This window comes from Anarhichas minor, unplaced genomic scaffold (genome assembly GCF_050575085.1).
Source record: "Anarhichas minor isolate MPS153535 unplaced genomic scaffold, ASM5057508v1 ptg000136l, whole genome shotgun sequence".
In the NCBI taxonomy this organism is placed as follows: domain Eukaryota; kingdom Metazoa; phylum Chordata; class Actinopteri; order Perciformes; family Anarhichadidae; genus Anarhichas; species Anarhichas minor.
Genome location: NW_027466582.1, coordinates 14,797,950 through 14,818,516, shown reverse-complemented (window position 1 = coordinate 14,818,516; position 20,567 = coordinate 14,797,950). Strand labels below are relative to the sequence as shown.

The following is a 20,567-nucleotide window of genomic DNA, read 5'->3' as shown; positions in this document are numbered from 1 at the left end:
AGATGGATTTACTTAAGTATTTCTCGTTTCTGCTACTACTACTCCACTCCATCTCATAAACAAAGATTGTACTTTCTACTCTATTTGACAACTTAAATTACTAGTTTCAGATTTAGATAAATAATACAAATTATAATAAACAAATAAAACGTGGGTTTTGAAGTGATTTTATTGATCCTTATGGGAAAATGCATTGATATACACATTAATGCATTAACCCAATAATTACAATCTCAATAATATAATTTACATAATTCTGAAATGGGCCATCGCCTATTGTGCATAATACTCTTTTTGATTTATATTGTGGTAATAACACTAATTTGCGTCAAACTTCATGCCCTCTCTGAGTAATAACTCATTCAAAGACATGAGACATAGTTCTGGTGATGGATAACCCACTTAAAAACAAAGCAATTAAGATAAGATAATACCAAATAAGATAAGATAAGATACACTTTATTTGTCTTGGGCTCCAATTTATCCGCGAGGGCAAGGCTAATCATTTCAGTAAACGTGCATCCCATCCTTATTCTGTTCCTCTCTTATCAAATATAAGAGCTAAAAAGAACTTAAAAGAATATAACAGCTTAAAACATTATTATATGTATTTAAAATTTGCTCCAAACATCCATGCACGAAAAAAAGGGGGTAACAAAGAGACCATATTGGACTTTCTTAAAAGATCAGTAGGTAACTTGTATTTAAAAATACTTTTGTATTTGCTGAAACTGTCACTATATCCTGACATGACTAGGCTAAATGAGACCAGCGTCGAAAATACACGAGGGCAAGGGGCAAAAATGCCGCTAAGAAATATAATTTTGCCCCTGATATCACTAGGAAGGGGGCAAAAAATGCCCCCATAATTTCCTCTAATAATAATGATAATTTAATGAACTTGTCAAAAACATCGTAGCCTATATGACCCAGTCCAGTTGCCATAGAATGTTTTTGATGTTCGCCTTGACTGATGTGTGTGCGTGAAGAACCGAACTTTCTAAACAAATAAATAAATGGAGCGCTTCTTAATCAGACCTGTGACTGCGGTCAACTCAGCAGACACTAACATGTTAGTGCACCTATATGCTGAAATTCACGGTAAACTCATTCAAACGGCGCAGATCGGGAGCGAGCGAAGGACTTTGAAATCTAGCGGAAAGATTAACGTGAGACAACATCCGGGTTCTTCAGACGAATATCCGGTTTTCAGAATAAGATGCCAACAAAGTATACATATTGCATAATGGGAATTAGATTAAATGAATTATATTCACATTAAGTATAAAACATGCTACCTGCATCTTGTGAGTTAAAGGGAAATACACCTAAATTGTGCGCAAAGTGTCTTTATTCTTTGATTTGAGGGTTGCTGTAAATGAATAATACCTGACTGACAGTCAATTAAGATATTTTACTAAGCAAAAACTCTGAACTGAATTTGTACCTTCAAATAGCACATTTTTTAAATTTTTAAGGTGCTATAAAAATGTTTTTCTCAAAAATTCCATACAATGACTAATGCATATGTTCAGGACAAAAATGGATAATATCACAATATTTGAGGTGCTACAAAAATATCTTTCTCAATAATTCCATACAATGACTGATGTATATGTAATCAAGGCATCGTTGACTTAATAATTGTTAAGTTGTTTAAAACATTTAATAACAATAAATAACCACAAATAAATAAGAATAAAATTGAATATGATTGTCTGATTTATGTTAGTTTTTTGTTCAAAAACTCAAAGAAAACACTTTGAATCTGTAGACTACTGCCTAATAGTCTTATTGCCATTTGATGACAATTGCTCATATACTGTAAGCCTAAATAAGTATATTTATTATTTTGAACAAAGGTTAAATGTTATTTCACAAGTTTCAAAAAGTGCCCCCAATTTTTTTTTAAATTAAGCAACACATCCTAGATCTGAATGAATGAAATAGTCTTATTAAATACTTTGTTCTTTACATAGTTGAATGTGCTGACAACAAAACCACACAAAAATTATCAATGAAAATGAAATTTATTAACCCATGGAGGTCTGGATTTGGAGTCACACTCAAAATTGAAGTGGAAAAACACACTACAGGCTGATCCAACTTTGATGTAATGTCCTTAAAACAAGTCCAAATGAGGCTCAGTAGTGTGTGTGGCCTCCACGTGCCTGTATGACCTCCCTACAACGCCTGGGCATGCTCCTGATGAGGTGGCGGATGGTCTCCTGAGGGATCTCCTCCCAGACCTGGACTAAAGCATCCGCCAACTCCTGGACAGTCTGTGGCGCAACGTGGCGTTGGTGGATGGAGCGAGACATGATGTCCCAGATGTGCTCAACTGGATTCAGGTCTGGGGAACGGGCGGGCCAGTCCATAGCATCAATGCCTTCGTCTTGCAGGAACTGCTGACACACTCCAGCCACATGAGGTCTAGCATTGTCTTGCATTAGGAGGAACCCAGGGCCAACCGCACCGGCATATGGTCTCACAAGGGGTCTGAGGATCTCATCTCGGTACCTAATGGCAGTCAGGCTACCTCTGGCGAGCACATGGAGGGCTGTGCGGCCCTCCAAAGAAATGCCACCCCACACCATTACTGACCCACCGCCAAACCGGTCATGCTGGAGGATGTTGCAGGCAGCAGAACGTTCTCCACGGCGTCTCCAGACTCTGTCAGTCTGTCACATGTGCTCAGTGTGAACCTGCTTTCATCTGTGAAGAGCACAGGGCGCCAGTGGCGAAGTTGCCAATCTTGGTGTTCTCTGGCAAATGCCAAACGTCATGCCCGGTGTTGGGCTGTAAGCACAACCCCCACCTGTGGACGTCGGGCCCTCATACCACCCTCATGGAGTCTGTTTATGACCGTTTGAGCAGACACATGCACATTTGTGGCCTGCTGGAGGTCATTTTGCAGGGCTCTGGCAGTGCTCCTGCTGTTCCTCCTTGCACAAAGGTGGAGGTAGCGGTCCTGCTGCTGGGTTGTTGCCCTCCTACGGCCTCCTCCACGTCTCCTGATGTACTGGCCTGTCTCCTGGTAGCGCCTCCATGCTCTGGACACTACGCTGACAGACACCGCAAACCTTCTTGCCACAGCTCGCATTGATGTGCCATCCTGGATGAGCTGCACTACCTGAGCCACTTGTGTGGGTTGTAGACTCCGTCTCATGCTACCACTAGAGTGAAAGCACCGCCAGCATTCAAAAGTGACCAAAACTTCAGCCAGAAAGCATAGGAACTGAGAAGTGGTCTGTGGTCACCACCTGCAGAACCACTCCTTTATTGGGGGTGTCTGTCTTGCTAATTGCCTATAATTTCCACCTGTTGTCTATTCCATTTGCACAACAGCATGTGAAATTGATTGTCAGTGTTGCTTCCTAAGTGGGCAGTTTGATTTCACAGAAGTGTGATTGACTTGGAGTTACATTGTGTTGTTTAAGTGTTCCCTTTATTTTTTTGAGCAGTGTATAAACGAAGGGGGGAGGTATGCTATGCTATACCCTAAAATCTGCTGAATTTCTTATAAAATAAAAACAATAGTGAGACATATCAGACTGTATGTTACTATAAATTCAATACGTCTGAGTGACGCCTGCATGGAAGGGGATGTAGCTCAGTGGTAGAGCGCATGCTTTGCATGTATGAGGCCCCGGGTTCAATCCCCGGCATCTCCAGAACATTTTGTCTTCGTGAAGATGAAATCGTGGCCACAGAGACGTTTAAAATAAGGACTTACTCGCATAGGGATTTTTGAAAAGCCATGGCTTTAACATACAGGCGTAACATTGTACTTTTGTGTTTGGTATTATATAGCTCGCTACATAATTGTGACGGCGACCATAGCTTTGGCAACGCTGAGCCTATGAAAAGCCTTAAAGACTGTATTTAAGATATTGCTAACACCCAGATTTTAGTCTTGAATCGACATACATGTATCGATCGCCTTTCTGTGATAGTGAATAACCTATTAATTAAAATAAACCTATAATAACAAACTATTTTGGAACATGTGATATTCCCCACAGCCATGAATGCATCACAAGCCCCCGCCCCCGCGGTAACTAGGGAGATCGCAGTTATGTTTACTACAAAGATGTCCTCCTTGTTAGCTGCTATCTCGGAGCTGGTCAACAAAATGACCACAATCTAAAGATTGCACTTTATCTCAACACCAATACCGTTCTTCCCCGTACGAGCTTCCTAAAGACTTCCGAAAGATGCAACTGAAGTATCTTAAAACCCTATTAACACCCCAGGTAAGTTCAGTGACAAGTTAGCTAATGCTAGCTAATGATGCTGGAGAGCAACATCAGTTTAAAAGTGTGACTGTCAACGTGAATGATCCAAATCAACCGCAGACTGAGTCTTAATGATTCGGGCATAGTCAAAAGTCATGTATCAGCATTGGACAAATTACATCATCGTTAACAGTTAAAACAGTTGAATCTTCTATGGAGTGTGGCCCCCTGTCCTACACAACATTATGGGACGTATCGGGTTTACGGTTAGCTTAAACCAGCCGAATAAACGCTCGGCTAAGGGCATCGGCTAGTTATCACTTGTGTCTGTTTTCTCTGCCTTCCTTCACAGGAGGGTGCTGCCAAAGTGACATGCATGGCCTGGGCACCGAATAACACCAAGTTCGCAGTTTGCACTGTTGACAGAGTGGTGCTACTGTATGATGAGCAGGGAGAGAGGAGGGACAAATTCTCCACCAAACCCCAAGACTCCAAGGTGAGTCAGGAGGGCAGCCAGTCTGATGTTGTCTAATAAATAGGGTTGCATGTATTATAAGAGTTTTGTGAGATTAAGGTGAACAAACAGAGAATAAAACGACACCAAACGCAAGGCGCAACACATAAAACAACAACTCAACAATGCTGAAGAACAAATAAGACAAAGTCTTGCTGTCCCTTAAAATGAATAGACAATCATTGCCATTTTTTAATGTGCGTACTGCCCATGGCGTCAGGTTTTATATTCCTGTCCTTCCTTCTGCTGAAAAGTGTGGATTTACGTTTGTGTGGGAGGAATATTGTATGTACTCCACCAAGAACTCATTTCTGATGAAAAGACATTTCATTTTTTTCCATTTTAATGTATTTTTATTTCTACGCACATAAGACTGTATACAATCCAGATGATTAAAAAATAAGAAACGTGACAGGGGAGGACAAGAAGCCACAGGCTTATACAACAGAAACAACAAACAAACAACAGAAAAAATGACTGAGGATGACAAATATTTTCTTTACTCAGCAAATTTGACTCACTTCTGTGTTGCCTTGTGAATTAATCTGCAGGTTGTGTGTCAATAATAATCCAACGCAATCTTTTTGTCAGTACGGAAAAGAAAGCTACGTTGTCAAAGACCTGGCGTTCTCACCGGACTCCACCAAAATCGCCATCGGCCAGTCCGACAACATCATCTTTGTCTACAGAATCGGGGAAGATTGGTAACATCCCGTGACTGGTTTCGCCTCCGATATTAACCTTCATTTTTTTTGATATCTAATGCACACAAAAATACTTGTGTAATCAGTGTTATCTTTTTCTCCTAGGGGGGACAAGAAAGCCATTTGCAACAAATTTGTTCAGACCGTGAGTAAACAGCAGTAGACGCTTTGCTCTGGCAGTGAACCGTGTGCGTTTCATGTAATGTAATATCTTTGCTTCAGAAGTGACGTGAATGGCTGGTGTGAGTGTCAGAAGAGCTATTTTTCCTGGTAGGAAATTTGACTCTCTGACGACTTTTTTTTAATGCAACATTTTATTCCCTGTATTGCAGAACGCTGTGGCTTGCTTGCTTTGGCCTGCAGAGCATGCAATTGTTTATGGATTAGTGGACGGCAAGGTAAATCAGCAACACGTTCTCACACAGTTCTTACAGTTTGTATATATTTTGTTCATGTATTAGAATATTAGGATTGGTAGCATGACAGACGTATCAGCAGGATAGCAGACAGAAAGAGTGCTAGTAGTAGCAGTAGTGCTTGTTGTAGTAGTAGTGTCCTTCTAACTTTTAATGGACATGTTAGTTCTCGCTGGTCTAGCTGCTGTGTCAGACGTGTTTTCACCTTGTCGAGAGTTTTTGGCTTAACAATGACTTCTTTGAGTTCAAATCATTTGTGGCCATTCTGTTATACAGAAAATGAAGAGTTGCAATTACTGCTATCTGCGTTCTATCAGCATTACAAAGCTGTTTTAGGTCAAACGATAAATACAATTTTGCACATTTAAATACTTTTTTTTTTTCTCCTGACTTTTCCATAGGTTCGCCTCGCCAACACTCAGACAAACAAGTCATCCACCATCTACGGCACCGAGTCCTGTGTCGTCTCACTGGCATCCAAGTGAATACATAATCATATATATATATTTATGATCAGTCAGTATGAGGTGGTTTGTAAAAAAAGGAAGAAAAATTGCATGCTGACTGGCCTGTTCCTCAAAATGCCAACAACTTACATACTTATATATTGTCTTCTTCTGTGGTGCGCTCAGTCAGTGCTATTCATCTGTTTCCGTGTCAGTGTCTCAGGTAAAGGCATCCTGTCTGGACACGCCGATGGGACAGTCGTGCGTTACTTCTTTGATGACGAAGGCTCCGGGGAGTCTCAGGTACTTAACGTTTACACTCATCACCACTTTGGTTCTCTATGCTGTTGCTGCACATTTATGGTATACATTTGTATTTACAAATACACACACACACACACACACACTCAGGGTAAGCTGTTGATGCACCCGTGCCCACCTTACGCCCTGGCCTGGGCCGCAAACAGCATCATGGTGGGCGGCTGTGACAAGAAGGTGGTGGCCTACGGAAGAGAGGGCCACGTCCTGCAGACCTTTGACTACGGCCGCGACCGGAACGAGAGGGAGTTCACCGTGGCCGCCACCAGCCCCGGCGGGCAGTCGGTTGTGTTCGGCAGCTACGACCGGTCAGTATGCCGTCTCTCAGTCGATGCGCAGACAGTACCGTGTGATACCTATCAGCTTAAACACTCAGATCATTTGTATAAGGCTCAGCCAGTTGCTTCTGTTGTGGCAAAATGACGAGAAGAGACGGCGAACTGAAGTCTGCAACCAGCGGGAAGTGTTTTAATAAGATCAAGCCAACATCAACCAGTTTAGCATATCGAAACAAATCCAAATGTATTACTTTTCACAGATCACTTTTATAGTCAAGATTCACCCCCCTTAAGTTACTTTCCACCAATCAAACCAGTCCGTTGAACCAAAAACAAAGCACGTCTGGCCTCTTCATTATGTCATGTTCTCATGACTTTGTTTGGGTCAAGGTAACCTTTTGGCAGAACACACGACTCTTTTACGGGAAATGTTTTGGTAAGATTGGAGAGATTTATTACAATTTGTCTGGCGCTTCCTAATCACTTCCTAAGAATGTTTCCATGAGCCAGAATGTGTTTTCCATAACACGTTATATAAACTGTTTAGTTGTGAAGCCAAAATGTGTTCAGTTCAATCCTAAGTTATATGATGATTTTCTTCAACACTTCTCCTCCCTAGGTTGCGGGTGTTTAACTGGGCTCCCAGGAGAGGCGTGTGGGACGAAGCCAAGCCTAAAGAGATACTCAACCTCTACACCATTACCAGCTTGGCCTGGAAGAAAGACGGATCACGCCTCTGCGCTGTGCGTGCTTTATCTATCACGTATTATTTGAAATCCAGAGTGTGACTTTTTAACAGCCTTTTGCTCTTTACTTCTTCAGTGGAGATTTGATTTATTTTGTGTGTGCTTGTGTGTTGACAGGGAACGCTGTGTGGGGGAGTGGAGCTGTTTGACTGCTGCTTGCGTAGAGCCATCTATAAGAACAAGTTTGAGATGACCTACGTTGGCCTGAGCCAGGTAGAGACAGCCAGAAGAAAATGCAAATATTTGTCTGAACCCACAAAGCTGAAGTATCTTTAATTTCCCAAGCAACGAATAGGACTCGGGACCAAATAAGCAATTCCAGCCCTCACTTTGGTCTCTGCCACTTGCCAATTAATATGATATGAAATTGGAAATAGCCAACTGATTGTGCAATAGCAATAATTCAGACTGAATTAATTATAATGCAAACAACAGTCCACTATCTCAATTTCAAAGTTAAGAAAGGGAGAACAGAAATGAAGTTTTTGAAAACAATCACAGTGTCTTTGGATTTTCTAATTAATTGATGAGTTACATGGACCAGTAAAGGGAATGTTTCAAATTTAAAAAAGTAAAACCTATTGTATTTGTATCAATCTTAAGGATTGACCAAACATTCAGTAGTTTTTTTTCTCTCTTTCCTGTTGTGAGCGATGAGCTAAACAAACTTGTATATATTAGCTAACTTAGCTAAATAAACTTGCATATAGACCATGGCCAGTACAGTTTTATTGTGCTGATTCATCAAGTCGTTCATACAATACAAATGAAAATGTCTTATTTGTTCCTTTATTTGCATGTTTGTCTCCTCGTTCCTGTATTAATCCCCTTTTTCCTCTCTAGGTGATAGTGAGGAACCTCTCTTCAGGAACGCGAGTGGTCCTGAAGTCCTATCATGGTTATGAGATAGAAGAAGTCAAAATAATGGGCAAAGATCGCTACCTGGTGGCCCACACCTCCGATACTCTTCTTCTGGGAGACCTGCTGACAAATAAATTGAGCGAGGTAGGACTTAAAGGGTCACTTCACCTAAATCACACCAAAAAATACTAAACATTAACACTGTATAATCAGGTCCTTATAGTATGCGTTAGTTAATGGGTAATAAGGCCCTTATGGGTCCTTATTATATGCTTATTAACGTTATTATGTGTTAATAAGACTATACAAGTGTTAATAATAGCGTCACCAACATGTTTATCATTAGATTATAAGACAAAACATTGTATTATATGTAATTTTTTATTCACATTTAATCAACCTTGACCACATGTAGCGCTCATTCCAGTTGGGGGAGCTGAGAAAAGCATAGTTAAGTATTAGTAAGTGCATAATAAAGGATTTATTATCAATAATAAGGTATTGTTCTAGCTTTAGATCCGGTAGCTGCAAAAAGCATATTTAACCGTTAATAAGTACATAGTTAACACTAACAAGTGCATGATTAAGTACATAATAATCTTAATAAAGCAACAAAAAAGCAATGACATAATATAAATATCTGTGTTTCTAATCCGATTAAAAACAATTATAAGAAGCTCATAAGGCTTTTATCACATTTTGTACCAGTCTGTTTCTTATAAATACTTATTCATGTCTTATAATATAACAATAAACATGTTTATGATGTTGTTATTATTAATGCTTTTATAGTATTATTATCACATTATAGCGTTAACAAGCATCTTACAGGGGCCTTAATACCTATTAAGTAACGCTAATTACAAGGAGCTTCATCTAAAGCGTTACCAAAACGAGGTATTTTCTTACTTACTTTTAGATATCTAGCCAATGCATATGTTTGAGTTTGTCTGCTGAGGTTTTAAAATATCTGCCTCTGACACTTCTGCCTACACGCTAATATAATAGAGAGGAATGTAGTTTTGAATGTGGCGACAAAAGCCTTGAAAAATTTGGAGAGAACGTTGAAGACGTACGTTGTTCTTATTTCAGTAGTATTTTCATTAGAAACTGTCTAACAGCTTCGAACAGCTTGAATGAAATCTATTCACCTCCTCAAGTTTGTGTCCCAACCTGTCCGGACATATGATACGTACATGATTACTTGTTTCCTTCACACAATAAACTCTGCTGCCTCCCCTTCAGGTGCCATGGCCCGGTTCAGGGGGAAATGAAAAGTTCTTCTTTGAAAATGAATCGGTATGTACACAAGACACTTCTATCTGTGGGATTTTCCAATAAAGTTTACAGCAGTGCCAAGACAGTACTGGCTAAGGAGCAGTGGATTGTAGAGTATAGTTACAGTTACCTCTGCTCCCATTATATTACAAGCTACTGTGCTTCATTTGACTGTATTTGATGTTTCAGGTGTGTATGATTTTTAACGCCGGGGAGCTGAGCCTGGTGGAATACAGTAACAACGAGATCCTGGGATCAGTCCGAACCGAGTTTATGAACCCTCACCTCATCAGGTAGGTCCAGTCACACGAAACAAACGCACCATGTCAAGTAGGTTTCGAAAGAAACACCTCAACAGGTTTGTCCGGTTCCAAAAGTCATTATGCATGTTGTTCAAACACACTTGCTGCTAACACTAGCGTCACGGGTGCCTGATCATTCCTAATATGTATTTCCAGCTCTGCCCATTAGATGGCTGTATTGAGCTGTGCATGAATCCCAGGTGTCGGCACAGCGAGGCTTCTGAAGAGTCGTTGAGCCTCAGCCTGCTAGTCGGCACACGTCCACGTTAAAAATAGTCAGCCCTGTCAGTAGTGTCATGACTGACGGTCCCCGGGTGACCGACTAATGGCCGACTGCAGTTGACGCCTGCAGATTATCAGCATGCCCTGACTGCTGCTCGCCTCTGGCTGGACGCTGTGGCATGACAACATCATGATCAGGGGTATCCTGGGATTTGAACAGCAGCCGAAGCCAATTATAATGAGCGGAAGCTGGATTTAATACTTACATGTTGAGTCAGTGTAAATTCAAATTTCTATTTATTTATTTTTTTACTAAAGGTGTGTTTGTGTGTGTTTGCAGCGTCCGACTGAATGAGAGGAAGCGGAGAGGAGTTAAAGACAACAAGAAGCTTGCGTATCTGATTGATATAAAGACCATTTGCATTGGTAAGGATGAGTGCTTGTCACTGTGGTGTTGGTACGGTGGAAAGTACATTTACTCAAGTACGGTTCTTCCGTGCAATGTTCAGGTACTTTGCTCGAGTATTTCCATTTCTGTGCACGGGCAGAGTGCGCTCAGACAGGCAGGTCGCCTGATGAACTGATGGGACGGGCTCATGACAGTCCTGCACTCGCCACAGATGCCACATTTCTTTTGTTTGTCAGAGCATCTGATTTATTGATCGCTGTCGGGATGTAATGACAATTTCAACAAATATGTTGAACAAAAATGTTCCAAAAATACATTACACACCACAGCTTTAAGTTACTTTTCCAAATTCAGATGAATAATACAAAATATAATCAACAAATACATTATGATGTAATATCATAGCTTAATATAAGACACGCTATTATCTATCTGCGGGGGTAAATTCACAAGCGACCCAGCAGTATATCAAGTAATTAAAATTAGCCCCATCTGGAACATTAAAGCGATGAACACATGAATGCATCAGTAATGAGAAGACATTATTTTGAAATATGCCATTCTGCATAATAAATACCTTTGTTTCTTTAAGTATTAGTAGAATTTTGAATACATGACTTTTATTTTACACTGTGGCATTGCTATTTTTACTTAAGTAATTTAAATACGATATACAATTAACCACACACTTCAGCTTTTATCAGCAAAGTGTCGACCCAGCTCAGGTCTCAGGCAAGAAAAGGGATCCAGGGATTTGTTGGGATCCAGCATCTACAGTATCCCGATGGCATTCTGTGGATGTGCACATGACTATTGAAGCCATTTGTGCAATAAGAATTCAGATTTGACTTCCCTATCATGGTTTATCAACCTGTACTTTAAACTGAATCTGCTGATTTCTACAGAAATTGAAAGATGTCGTTTTGCGAGATCGTAGCCATCGTAGCAGATATTTGCTTGCAATAGTGCCGCCCATACTGGTGGTTTTACATCCTTAAATCACATGTCTCACGTAACATGTAATGATAGTGTTAATGTTCTTTATTGTCTGTTATCGAAAGGCCAAAACCAAAAATGTGCGAGTCCGTCTGTCTGTCTGTTTGTCTTCTTGTCCGTGTCTCTCAGCGCCAAGCCCTTTGCTTCTTACTGTAGATCTGTAAAAATACAAATATATAGTTTATTTTCTTTTTTTTTTATATATAAAAAAGCTCATTCTAGTTTTTAAATAAACTCTTACATGAGGAATTAGTGCATTTGTTGGGGACTATTTTCACTGGCGGATTAATCCACATTGGTTGCTCTAGTGAGTATTTGGAGCAGCAGGACGGTGTATGTAGGATTGAGTCACAATAAACTACAGTGTGTGTGTGTGTGTGTTCATGGTGATGAAGGAACATGTCACCCAGTGTGCCTCACTAATGTGTTTCTTATAGTTTTTGCACTACAATGGAGCTCTCTGGCACAGAGGAGCATCCGGCTGACAGCACTTGTTTGTAGGATCAATTGATTGTTGGTTTTTGGTCTTCCTGTGGGATTTGTAAACAACAGGAAAATTGCTGAATATTTCCAGCCTTATCCTTAGATGCAAAAAAGTTTTTAGTTCCAAGGCAAGAACAGCTTGGCTAGTGGCTTCTCAGTCAACTCTTGCAGATAAACACGCGCTGTGGGTTTGTGAAAGGCCTTTTGATTTGGAGAACAGCTTCAATCTGCAGCTTTTGAACACTTTCGGATGCTGATGATGCTGCCACCGTTGTGCTTCTCTCTCGCTCTCTCTCTCTCTCTCTCCATAAATCATTTAGTGTGTCTTGTTTTACACACTGAGCCACACAGCTAGTTTTCACACACGATTAATCACCGTAATATTAAACTGCTACAACTACAGTAACTGAAGTACATCATCCTTGAACTGTATCATTTCCATTAAGTGGACCACACTGCCTGGACCATATTACATTTTAATTTAAAAAAAGGTGATGTATCAGCAGACTTATGATATCAACTCGTTCCCCGAGGAGGTTTTTAAAGTCGAGACACTGCCTGATACAATCATAGATAATTATTACAAAATGATTTGGTTATAACTTGATTAAAAACCCAATTTTAGCCGGAGACACTGTCATGCTAGCAGTCTGACTGCTGCTCAGTGAAAACCTGTCCTTTTCCTTCTGCCCCTCAGTGGACTTGGCCGGGGGCTGCAATCTGGGAACCATCAGCCAAAACTCCAAGATTGACTGGCTGGAGCTCAATGAGACGGGACGCAAACTGCTGTTCAGGGACAAGAAGCTGCGGGTGAGAATAAAACACCTCAGCGCCCTGAGGGATCGTGGGAGTGGAAATGATGGGAGAGAGGCCCTTACGGGCAGACAGGGCATGATGATAGATAAGATGATGATTCGTGAAGTAGTGAGTCAAGTAGAAAAATCCCCACCTTGGTTGGGGCTTGTCTAAAGTTATAGCCACGTCCATCACCCAAATAATGTCTTGTGGCTTTTTGTGGAGGCGTTTTGCTCGTCCAGGTTGATACGATAGTATTTCAGAATAACTGTTGGTGCCACAGGGGGGGAGTCTCAAGATAACTTTATTGTCACGCCAAAGGGATGAAACTTCATTTCTGTGGAGCCAATGATGCTACTTTTAACATTAACACAGTGCAAACAAGGCAGACAACATAAGGAGCAAAGAAACGCAGCAAAACTAGCATGTGTGAAATAACTATAAGAAGCCAGAATGACCAATTACCAATCGTTCAAATATACTTAGAATTGTGCGGGGTCCTATAAAACCCTCCAGGATGGGTCATGGTTAAATGTACCGAACAACATTTTTCATTTGTATTGCATTAAAAAATGCAGACATTTGATGGATGAATCACTTTGTTTGTCTTCTTATCTAATTTAATTATTTCTAAAATGATTCTTTACTTCTAAGAAACCAGTGCAGTGCCCATTCAAAACGGGCCGAGTTGCTCGAGAGCGGCTCATCCAAACAACTTCACACCCTTGGGTCCTGAGTGAAACATCTGCCCTGACATAGTGGCCCCTAGCAAAGTTAGGTTTTAAGTAAGTGTACGCGTCACTCGGGTGCGAAAGCTCACACGAACATCGACTGTGACCGAGCTGTACCCAGCATGCCTTTCGGCGGTGTAACAGTGACTAGGGTTTCCCTCTCAATACGCTACAGTGTGTTCATAACACTACTAATATAATAAACGGGTACCCTAGATCTCAAGAGCTCGCACTCTACACTGCGCTTCCTTGGGTCCTCAGCAATATGCCGCCAAGCGTGAAATAGGAATAACATTTTTCTAATAATGAAGACATTTCAAGCAGTTTGAACATCCATCAATCTGTCTCAGTCAGTCTGCATCGTTGTCCAGAGTCATACAGAGTAAAGGTCCTCCCTCTGGAAGCTGGTTTATCCCAAAACTACATTTAGGGTTCACACAGAAAAGCACAGCATTGCCTGATCCTAGAGTTCCTTTGTTTTTCAGTTGCTTGTATCTTGTTCCACTGATTTGAGTGGAGAAACATACATTTCACCATTTTCCACTTCAATTCCAAAAAACAAACATGTAGAGAAGGTCTCAGATTTGAGATCCACAGCTTTTTTTTTGAGAAGCTGTGTGCAAGATGAGAGTGGCAGACAGCTGCTGTCAGTTGTTGCCCCGGGGTTAATAAATCAGTTTGATGTCTACGCCCTGGGGCAATGACATGGAGAACTCTGGTAATTGGGAATCCCTCGGGGATTATTGCTGCACCCTTATTTTATTTTTTTCAGGTAGTAATGTAAAAATTTGGTACAAAAAGAACTTTAGTGGCACCGATTGGGAAATATTTATGAATGCGCACAAGTGACTTAAGAAATAACTCCAATACGCCAAATATTGGAAGTTTGAGGCTAATTAGAACCAGAAACATAATAATAAGTAATCACTCTCCCTCTGTTTAGACGCTCGAAGGTTTTGTGGTTCGTTTGCAGACAGAAATCCTTACTTTGAACTGTTTCTAGTCAGAATATTGACTTTAATACCTTGGATTTTAATGTGTTGTTTTTTTTCTCAACAGATATATTCAAAACCTTTAATTCAGTACCTATTGTGCATACATATTAGATGTGCATGCCATCTGTCTATTAAAGGGATAGTTTGGATGTTTTTAAGTGGGGTTGTATGAGGTACGTATCCATAGTCAGTGTATTAGCTACAGTAGATGGCGGTCAGTACGCCCCTAGTTTGGAGAAACAGACAAGAGTACCGGCATGGAAGCTAAGCAATGTGCTGCGTTGGATGGGGAGCAGCAGCAAAACATATTTTAGACATGTAAAAAAATCAATATCGGTTGAAGTGTACGCTATATTTAGGATATTTTCACAGCTTTACCTTGTTGTCGGACAGCTCTTTCAGACAGGGAACTGAAGCTGTTATCTATGCTCTCTTCAATGTCACAAACTCCTTTGACAAAAAAACTGTAATTTGACTGCAAAGAACATAGGAGTCACTGGTCTCCCGCTTGTGTGACTTTGGTGTTTTAAAGGGTTACTAATAACAGGGGGTCACACAATAACACAAACAAACTAATCGATCGAGGCAGCGGTAAACAAGCAACTCCAGTGTTCTGAGATGTAAAATTGCTTCTGTCAATGGAGTCCACCGGCTGTGAAAGGGCATAGATGGATACAACAGCTTTAATTCCCAGTCGGAAAGGGCTGGTTGACAGCAAAGTAAAGCAGTTAAAATATTCTAAGTATAGCGTACACCTAAAACACTTCAAATAGATTTTTGACTTGCATTGCTTTGTTCCCGTGCTGGTACTCCTGTCTGTTTCTCCAAACTGGGGGCGTGTCGACTGCCATCTACTGTAGGTAATACACTGAAGTATGGATAAGTACCTCATACAACCCCACATAAATACATCCAAACTATCCCTTTAGAATAGGATAGGATACAAATGCAACAGACTGAAAATTATTAATTTCACATTCTTTGCATATTTGCATTCAAAGCATGTATTCCCTGCTCTTCCCACCAGTAAGAAATGAAAAAAAAGAAAGTTGGATAACAAATGTTTCTTTAATTGAAACTTGCTTCCAAGTGAACTAATCAACAGGCTGCTCTTCCTCACTGCATTAAAACGTGGCCGGCTGAGCTCCAGGGTAAAACTATAGATCCAGCGTTATTAAAAATGGTGGGGGGAGGGGAGGGGGGAAGATATTAAGGCAGCTGATTACAACAGCGGGCGGTCTGTCATACACACACGCATACATATTAAGTGCTGTGGGAGCCACTGTAGCTTATAGAATCTACATAATCTCAACTCATCAAGAGTATAGTAGAATAGATTGCAGTGTGAGTATTCACATGGAGCCGCTGGAAGTTAATCAACTTTGTTCAAGCGATGGAAGTTCAACTGTGCGTTGTGAACTTAAATTTTAACACAGCGATTCGGAAGATGAGGATAATCACCGTGTTTTCTACATTAAAAGTGTTTTCGTATGTGATTGCTGTCTGTCGGGAGAAGTTCTACACCCGTAAATTAAAAGTGGGATTGTTTTGACAGTGATATGTTCTGCAAGAGGCTGTTCAATCAGAACCGACACACCTGTAGTGAACACCGACACACCTGCTAGCTACAGGAGCTGGGAGACACATTTTGTTATCTTTGAGTCAGAGCGGTGTCAATCTTCTCATCCAACTCCGTTTCCTTGATAATGAAACTAACAATCAGCATCTCCCTCCCTCTCCTTCCTACCTCAGCTCCATCTCTATGACATAGAGACCGGCTCGAAGACCACGCTGCTGAGTTTCTGCTCCTACGTCCAGTGGGTGCCCGGCAGCGACGTGGTGGTGGCTCAAAACAGGGGAAACCTCTGCATCTGGTACAGCATCGACAGCCCAGAGAGCATCACCATGTTCCCGATCAAGGTGAGGCTTTGCTCTCTTTGTGAGTGTGAGTGTGTCGAGTATATGATTCCACAATTAAAATGTCATACTGGCCTTTTTCATATTTTCATTTGACCCTCTACTGCCTGGTACTTTTCCCAATGTCTTTCCAACAACACCGTCAGTTTTGTAAAGCACGTGTTCCGTAAAAAATTGTGTAGCCTCCAAGCCCACGTTGAAGTAAACCAAATGACATCACTGTGACATCATCAGGGTTATTTTGCAGGTGGTAGTTCTCCTTATGATGAATAAACTGACCTGTAGGTGCGGACTCAGCGGCGTTCCCCTTTGAATAAAGGCAAAATGCCATTAAAATAGTAGTAATAATAATAAACGTTAGTTTCCACTTCAAACTTTTTCTTATTTCTGCTTTTTCTTTCACTCTCATTAATAATGAAAAACAGGCAGAGGAAGCTCTTGTGGTCCATCGTTTGAATTTATTTTTTTGTAGTGACTAAGGATACTGCATGATAGATACTGCAAGTCCTGACTCAAAGTATAATTATCTACATATAATCAGCAAAATATACGTAAACTATCAGAGTAATCGATGCGTAAAAATGTCTCCTGTGAGTTTTATATTACTGTGTATTGTATCATTTGATTATTAGTACCGATGCATTAATGTTTACGTAGCATTTTGCTATCGTAGTTGGTTGAGGTGGACCCAGTTTAAAGTATTTTATATTCTGTTGCGTACTTTAATCTGTCACAGTGCATCTATTCTTTACAAGCGTATAACTTGTCCTTGAGTGCAGTACTTGAGTGGATGCACTTGGTTACGTTCCACCACTGCAACAGCCGTCTCTCTAACTTTAAACTGGTTTCACTTTGCTCTGTCAGGGAGACATTGTGGATCTAGAAAGAGTGGATGGCAACACAGATGTGATCCTGACGGAGGGCGTCAACACTGTGACGCACACACTGGACCAAGGCCTCATTGAGTTTGGCACTGCTATCGACGACGGGGACTATGACAGGTACGTTTGGACTACTGTGACGGATATTAGACTCGCATTCAAAAATCAACCCCATCACTGTCATTATCGTCGAGTTGAACATCCGTCCGGCCTTCCGACTACTTGCTGCTTGTTCTGGGTCAGAGTCACGGTGACTGCAGGGCGAGCAGAACAGGCCAGATGTCCTTTTATCCAGCAGCTTCCTCCAGCTCTTCTCGAGGGAGCTGGCAGGACGGCCGGGAGGCGTAGTCTCCTCAGTGTGTCGTGATTTGAACACCTCCAAAGTGATGCTTTCAAATAATCGTCGCCACTGACCTCTCTCAGTGTGGAGGAGCAGCAGCTGAACTCTTCACTGTGGCTCTGAACTCTAAACAAAGTGAGGCCAGCCAACCTTTAACGGGACTTTGGTGATTTGTGCTCGTCTATCCGTCTAAAACAAAAAATTAGTATGTGATTGCTGGTTGCTGGGAGACGTAACACACTTGCAAACTAAAAAATATGATTTGTTTTGGTCAGAGGATTGTGCTGCAGGAGGCTGTCGGCATCGTCAGACCTGCAGCAAACACAGTCACTACTGCTAGATACAGTAGCTAGGAAGCTCCCCATCTCAGAATGAGAGTGTAGGTTGTTGTAAAAACTAGAACGAATTCATCTTTTTCAATTGATTAATTCATCCATCCATTTCCTGCTGCTTATCTGGGTCCAGGTTGCATTCATTTAATTAACAACTACTTTTGTTGGACAATATATCGTCCCAGAAATAATTGAGATGAATTGTATTCTCGTCATTTTAAGACCATTTTATGCCACTGATTTAATGATAATAAATGTGAAAAAAATATGAAAATCTAAATAATGAAAACATAAATCAAATAAAACCACACAACCAAAGTAATGATTAGAATGGACTGTCGGCCTTCGTTAACAGAAGTTAAACATGAATATTAAACATTTGGCACAGGGGTATTGAGAGTCATTCATTCCTTAAAGGGCAATAGATACTTGCAATCTAGTTTCTAACAGCTTTAACAAAAAGTGCAAAGTAACGACATGTGGTGTGTGGCTTTGAAACCAAGTCCTTTTGTACTTATTCTTCCACACCTTCCGGTTGGTCAGAATAGGATAAGATAAGCCGCTAATTATCGAGGACATGTCCATATATTGTGCAGTGAGCCGATAGCATGATTATCGTGGCAGGCCATATCATAAGAGTTATTATGGCTGGGAAGTATTAAAACAAATGTGCCATAATATTACAAGGCCATATTGTGTTTTTAACACCCCAAGTCTCACAACCGTTTTTTCAAACACACACAGCATCTGCAACACAAAATACTGTCGTAGCTAACTTTATGGCCTCACTCAGCTTTACATCCATGTGTGTGTGTGTGTGTGTGTGTGTGTGTTGACAGAGCCACAGCATACCTTGAGACTCTGGACATGTCACCAGAGACCGAAGCCATGTGGAAGACCCTCAGCAAGCTGGCTCTGGAGACTCACCAGCTGCACATCGCAGAAAGGTCAGCGAGACACGCACACACAACCTTGTACTTTTAATGTTTGTGAGGACTCTCAATGACTTTGTGCATTCCATAGCTCCTCACTCTTACCTTAGCCATCACAACAAAAATGGCTGACCCTAGCCCTAATTCCTATTCCGAAACCTAGTCTGACCCTCAAACAGGCCTGTCCCACAGTGAGTGAATAGGTCCCCACAAAGGTAGCTGTACAAGCATACACACAAACACACACACACACACACACACACACACAACCTTGCAAGCTAATGTCCGTGTCTCTGAGCTAATTACATTCTTTATCAGTCTTCATTGTACGTGAGACTTATCTTTGTGACTGAAGAGAATGGAGACAACAAGGGCACCTTGGTCACCTGCAATGAAAAAGCTTTTGGACAGACACACACACACACACACACACACACACACACACACACAGCAGATGGCTGTGTTTCTGCCTGACCCCCCTCTCTAACTTCATTAATCATCAAAGACATTTAGCTCTCTCTCTCACTCCATATTTCTCTCTGTTTTGAGAAACTTTTAAAAATTGGAATTCTCTGTCATTAATAATGCATATGCTGTTCGTTAGGCATCGGCCTGATTTGCATAAATCATGAAATTGGGGGAAGAAACGTTTTTGTGTGAAGTGTGTAATGTTAATGAGGGAGGGAAAGGGATGTTAATGAGGGAGGGAGGGAAGCGAGAAAGAGTCAGACAGAAGGAGTTTTCTAACTTTCTTTTTGTTTTTTACTTTCATGACTTTAATCTGATGCAACTGTTCAGAGAGAGTTGGTAATAAAGTGGCCAAATGCTAAGACGAGCCTTTTCATCTCGCAGCCCCTCCAACTGCAGCGTATCTAAAGGCTAATTAGACAAAAGCTGTAATTTATATCTCAGTTCATTGAGTGAACCGTTTTTTGAGAGCTTTGACTGGACGATATTACCTTCCTCCTTCACTGAATGTTTTCTTCTTTCTCCCTCTGTTTTTATTACATGTCCTCTCTCTCTCTCTCTCTCCTTTATCTTTTATAGGTGTTTTGCTGCATTGGGGGACGTCTCGACTCTGCGTTTCCTCAACCAAACAAACCAGATTGCCGACAAAGTTTCACAGGAAATGGTGTGTTTCGTATCACAACAGATATCTCAAAACTGACCATGTATTCAACAAATGCAGGGTTTTTAGGGTGGTATGGAAATATTTATAAAAGTTTTTAAATGTCATAAAAGTGAACAAATTAAAGTAATCAGAGGAGTGTGTGTGTGTGTGTGTCTTTTGATCAGGGAGGAGATGGAACAGCGTTTTTCCAAGTCCAAGCCCACGTGGCGATGCTGGATAAGAACTTTAAACTGGCTGAGATGCACTACATGGAGCAGGTCGGCGACACGCCCCGTACACACTTCCAATATGTATATTTGTA

General features: G+C 41.0%; 1 protein-coding gene and 1 non-coding gene across 2 annotated transcripts in view; both read left to right on the top strand.

The window, feature by feature from the left end:
- Positions 1 to 3,602: 3,602 nt before the first annotated feature.
- On the top strand, positions 3,603 to 3,674 carry trnaa-ugc (transfer RNA alanine (anticodon UGC)). Its single transcript has one exon. It is a non-coding gene; the product is annotated as a tRNA-Ala (tRNA).
- Positions 3,675 to 4,094: 420 nt separating this feature from the next.
- ift172 (intraflagellar transport 172) overlaps positions 4,095 to 20,567 on the top strand; it is a 40,075-nt gene continuing 23,602 nt past the window's right edge. The window contains exons 1-20 of the mRNA XM_076084700.1: positions 4,095 to 4,256; positions 4,591 to 4,734; positions 5,344 to 5,456; positions 5,562 to 5,601; positions 5,789 to 5,854; positions 6,274 to 6,353; positions 6,534 to 6,621; positions 6,730 to 6,944; positions 7,534 to 7,657; positions 7,778 to 7,873; positions 8,504 to 8,665; positions 9,767 to 9,820; positions 9,989 to 10,092; positions 10,664 to 10,749; positions 12,909 to 13,021; positions 16,485 to 16,652; positions 17,514 to 17,650; positions 19,042 to 19,149; positions 20,182 to 20,266; positions 20,431 to 20,523. Coding sequence (XP_075940815.1) covers positions 4,218 to 4,256; positions 4,591 to 4,734; positions 5,344 to 5,456; positions 5,562 to 5,601; positions 5,789 to 5,854; positions 6,274 to 6,353; positions 6,534 to 6,621; positions 6,730 to 6,944; positions 7,534 to 7,657; positions 7,778 to 7,873; positions 8,504 to 8,665; positions 9,767 to 9,820; positions 9,989 to 10,092; positions 10,664 to 10,749; positions 12,909 to 13,021; positions 16,485 to 16,652; positions 17,514 to 17,650; positions 19,042 to 19,149; positions 20,182 to 20,266; positions 20,431 to 20,523 — 2,115 coding nt within the window. The 5' untranslated portion in view covers positions 4,095 to 4,217. The remainder of the gene's footprint in view (positions 4,257 to 4,590; positions 4,735 to 5,343; positions 5,457 to 5,561; positions 5,602 to 5,788; positions 5,855 to 6,273; positions 6,354 to 6,533; positions 6,622 to 6,729; positions 6,945 to 7,533; positions 7,658 to 7,777; positions 7,874 to 8,503; positions 8,666 to 9,766; positions 9,821 to 9,988; positions 10,093 to 10,663; positions 10,750 to 12,908; positions 13,022 to 16,484; positions 16,653 to 17,513; positions 17,651 to 19,041; positions 19,150 to 20,181; positions 20,267 to 20,430; positions 20,524 to 20,567) is intronic.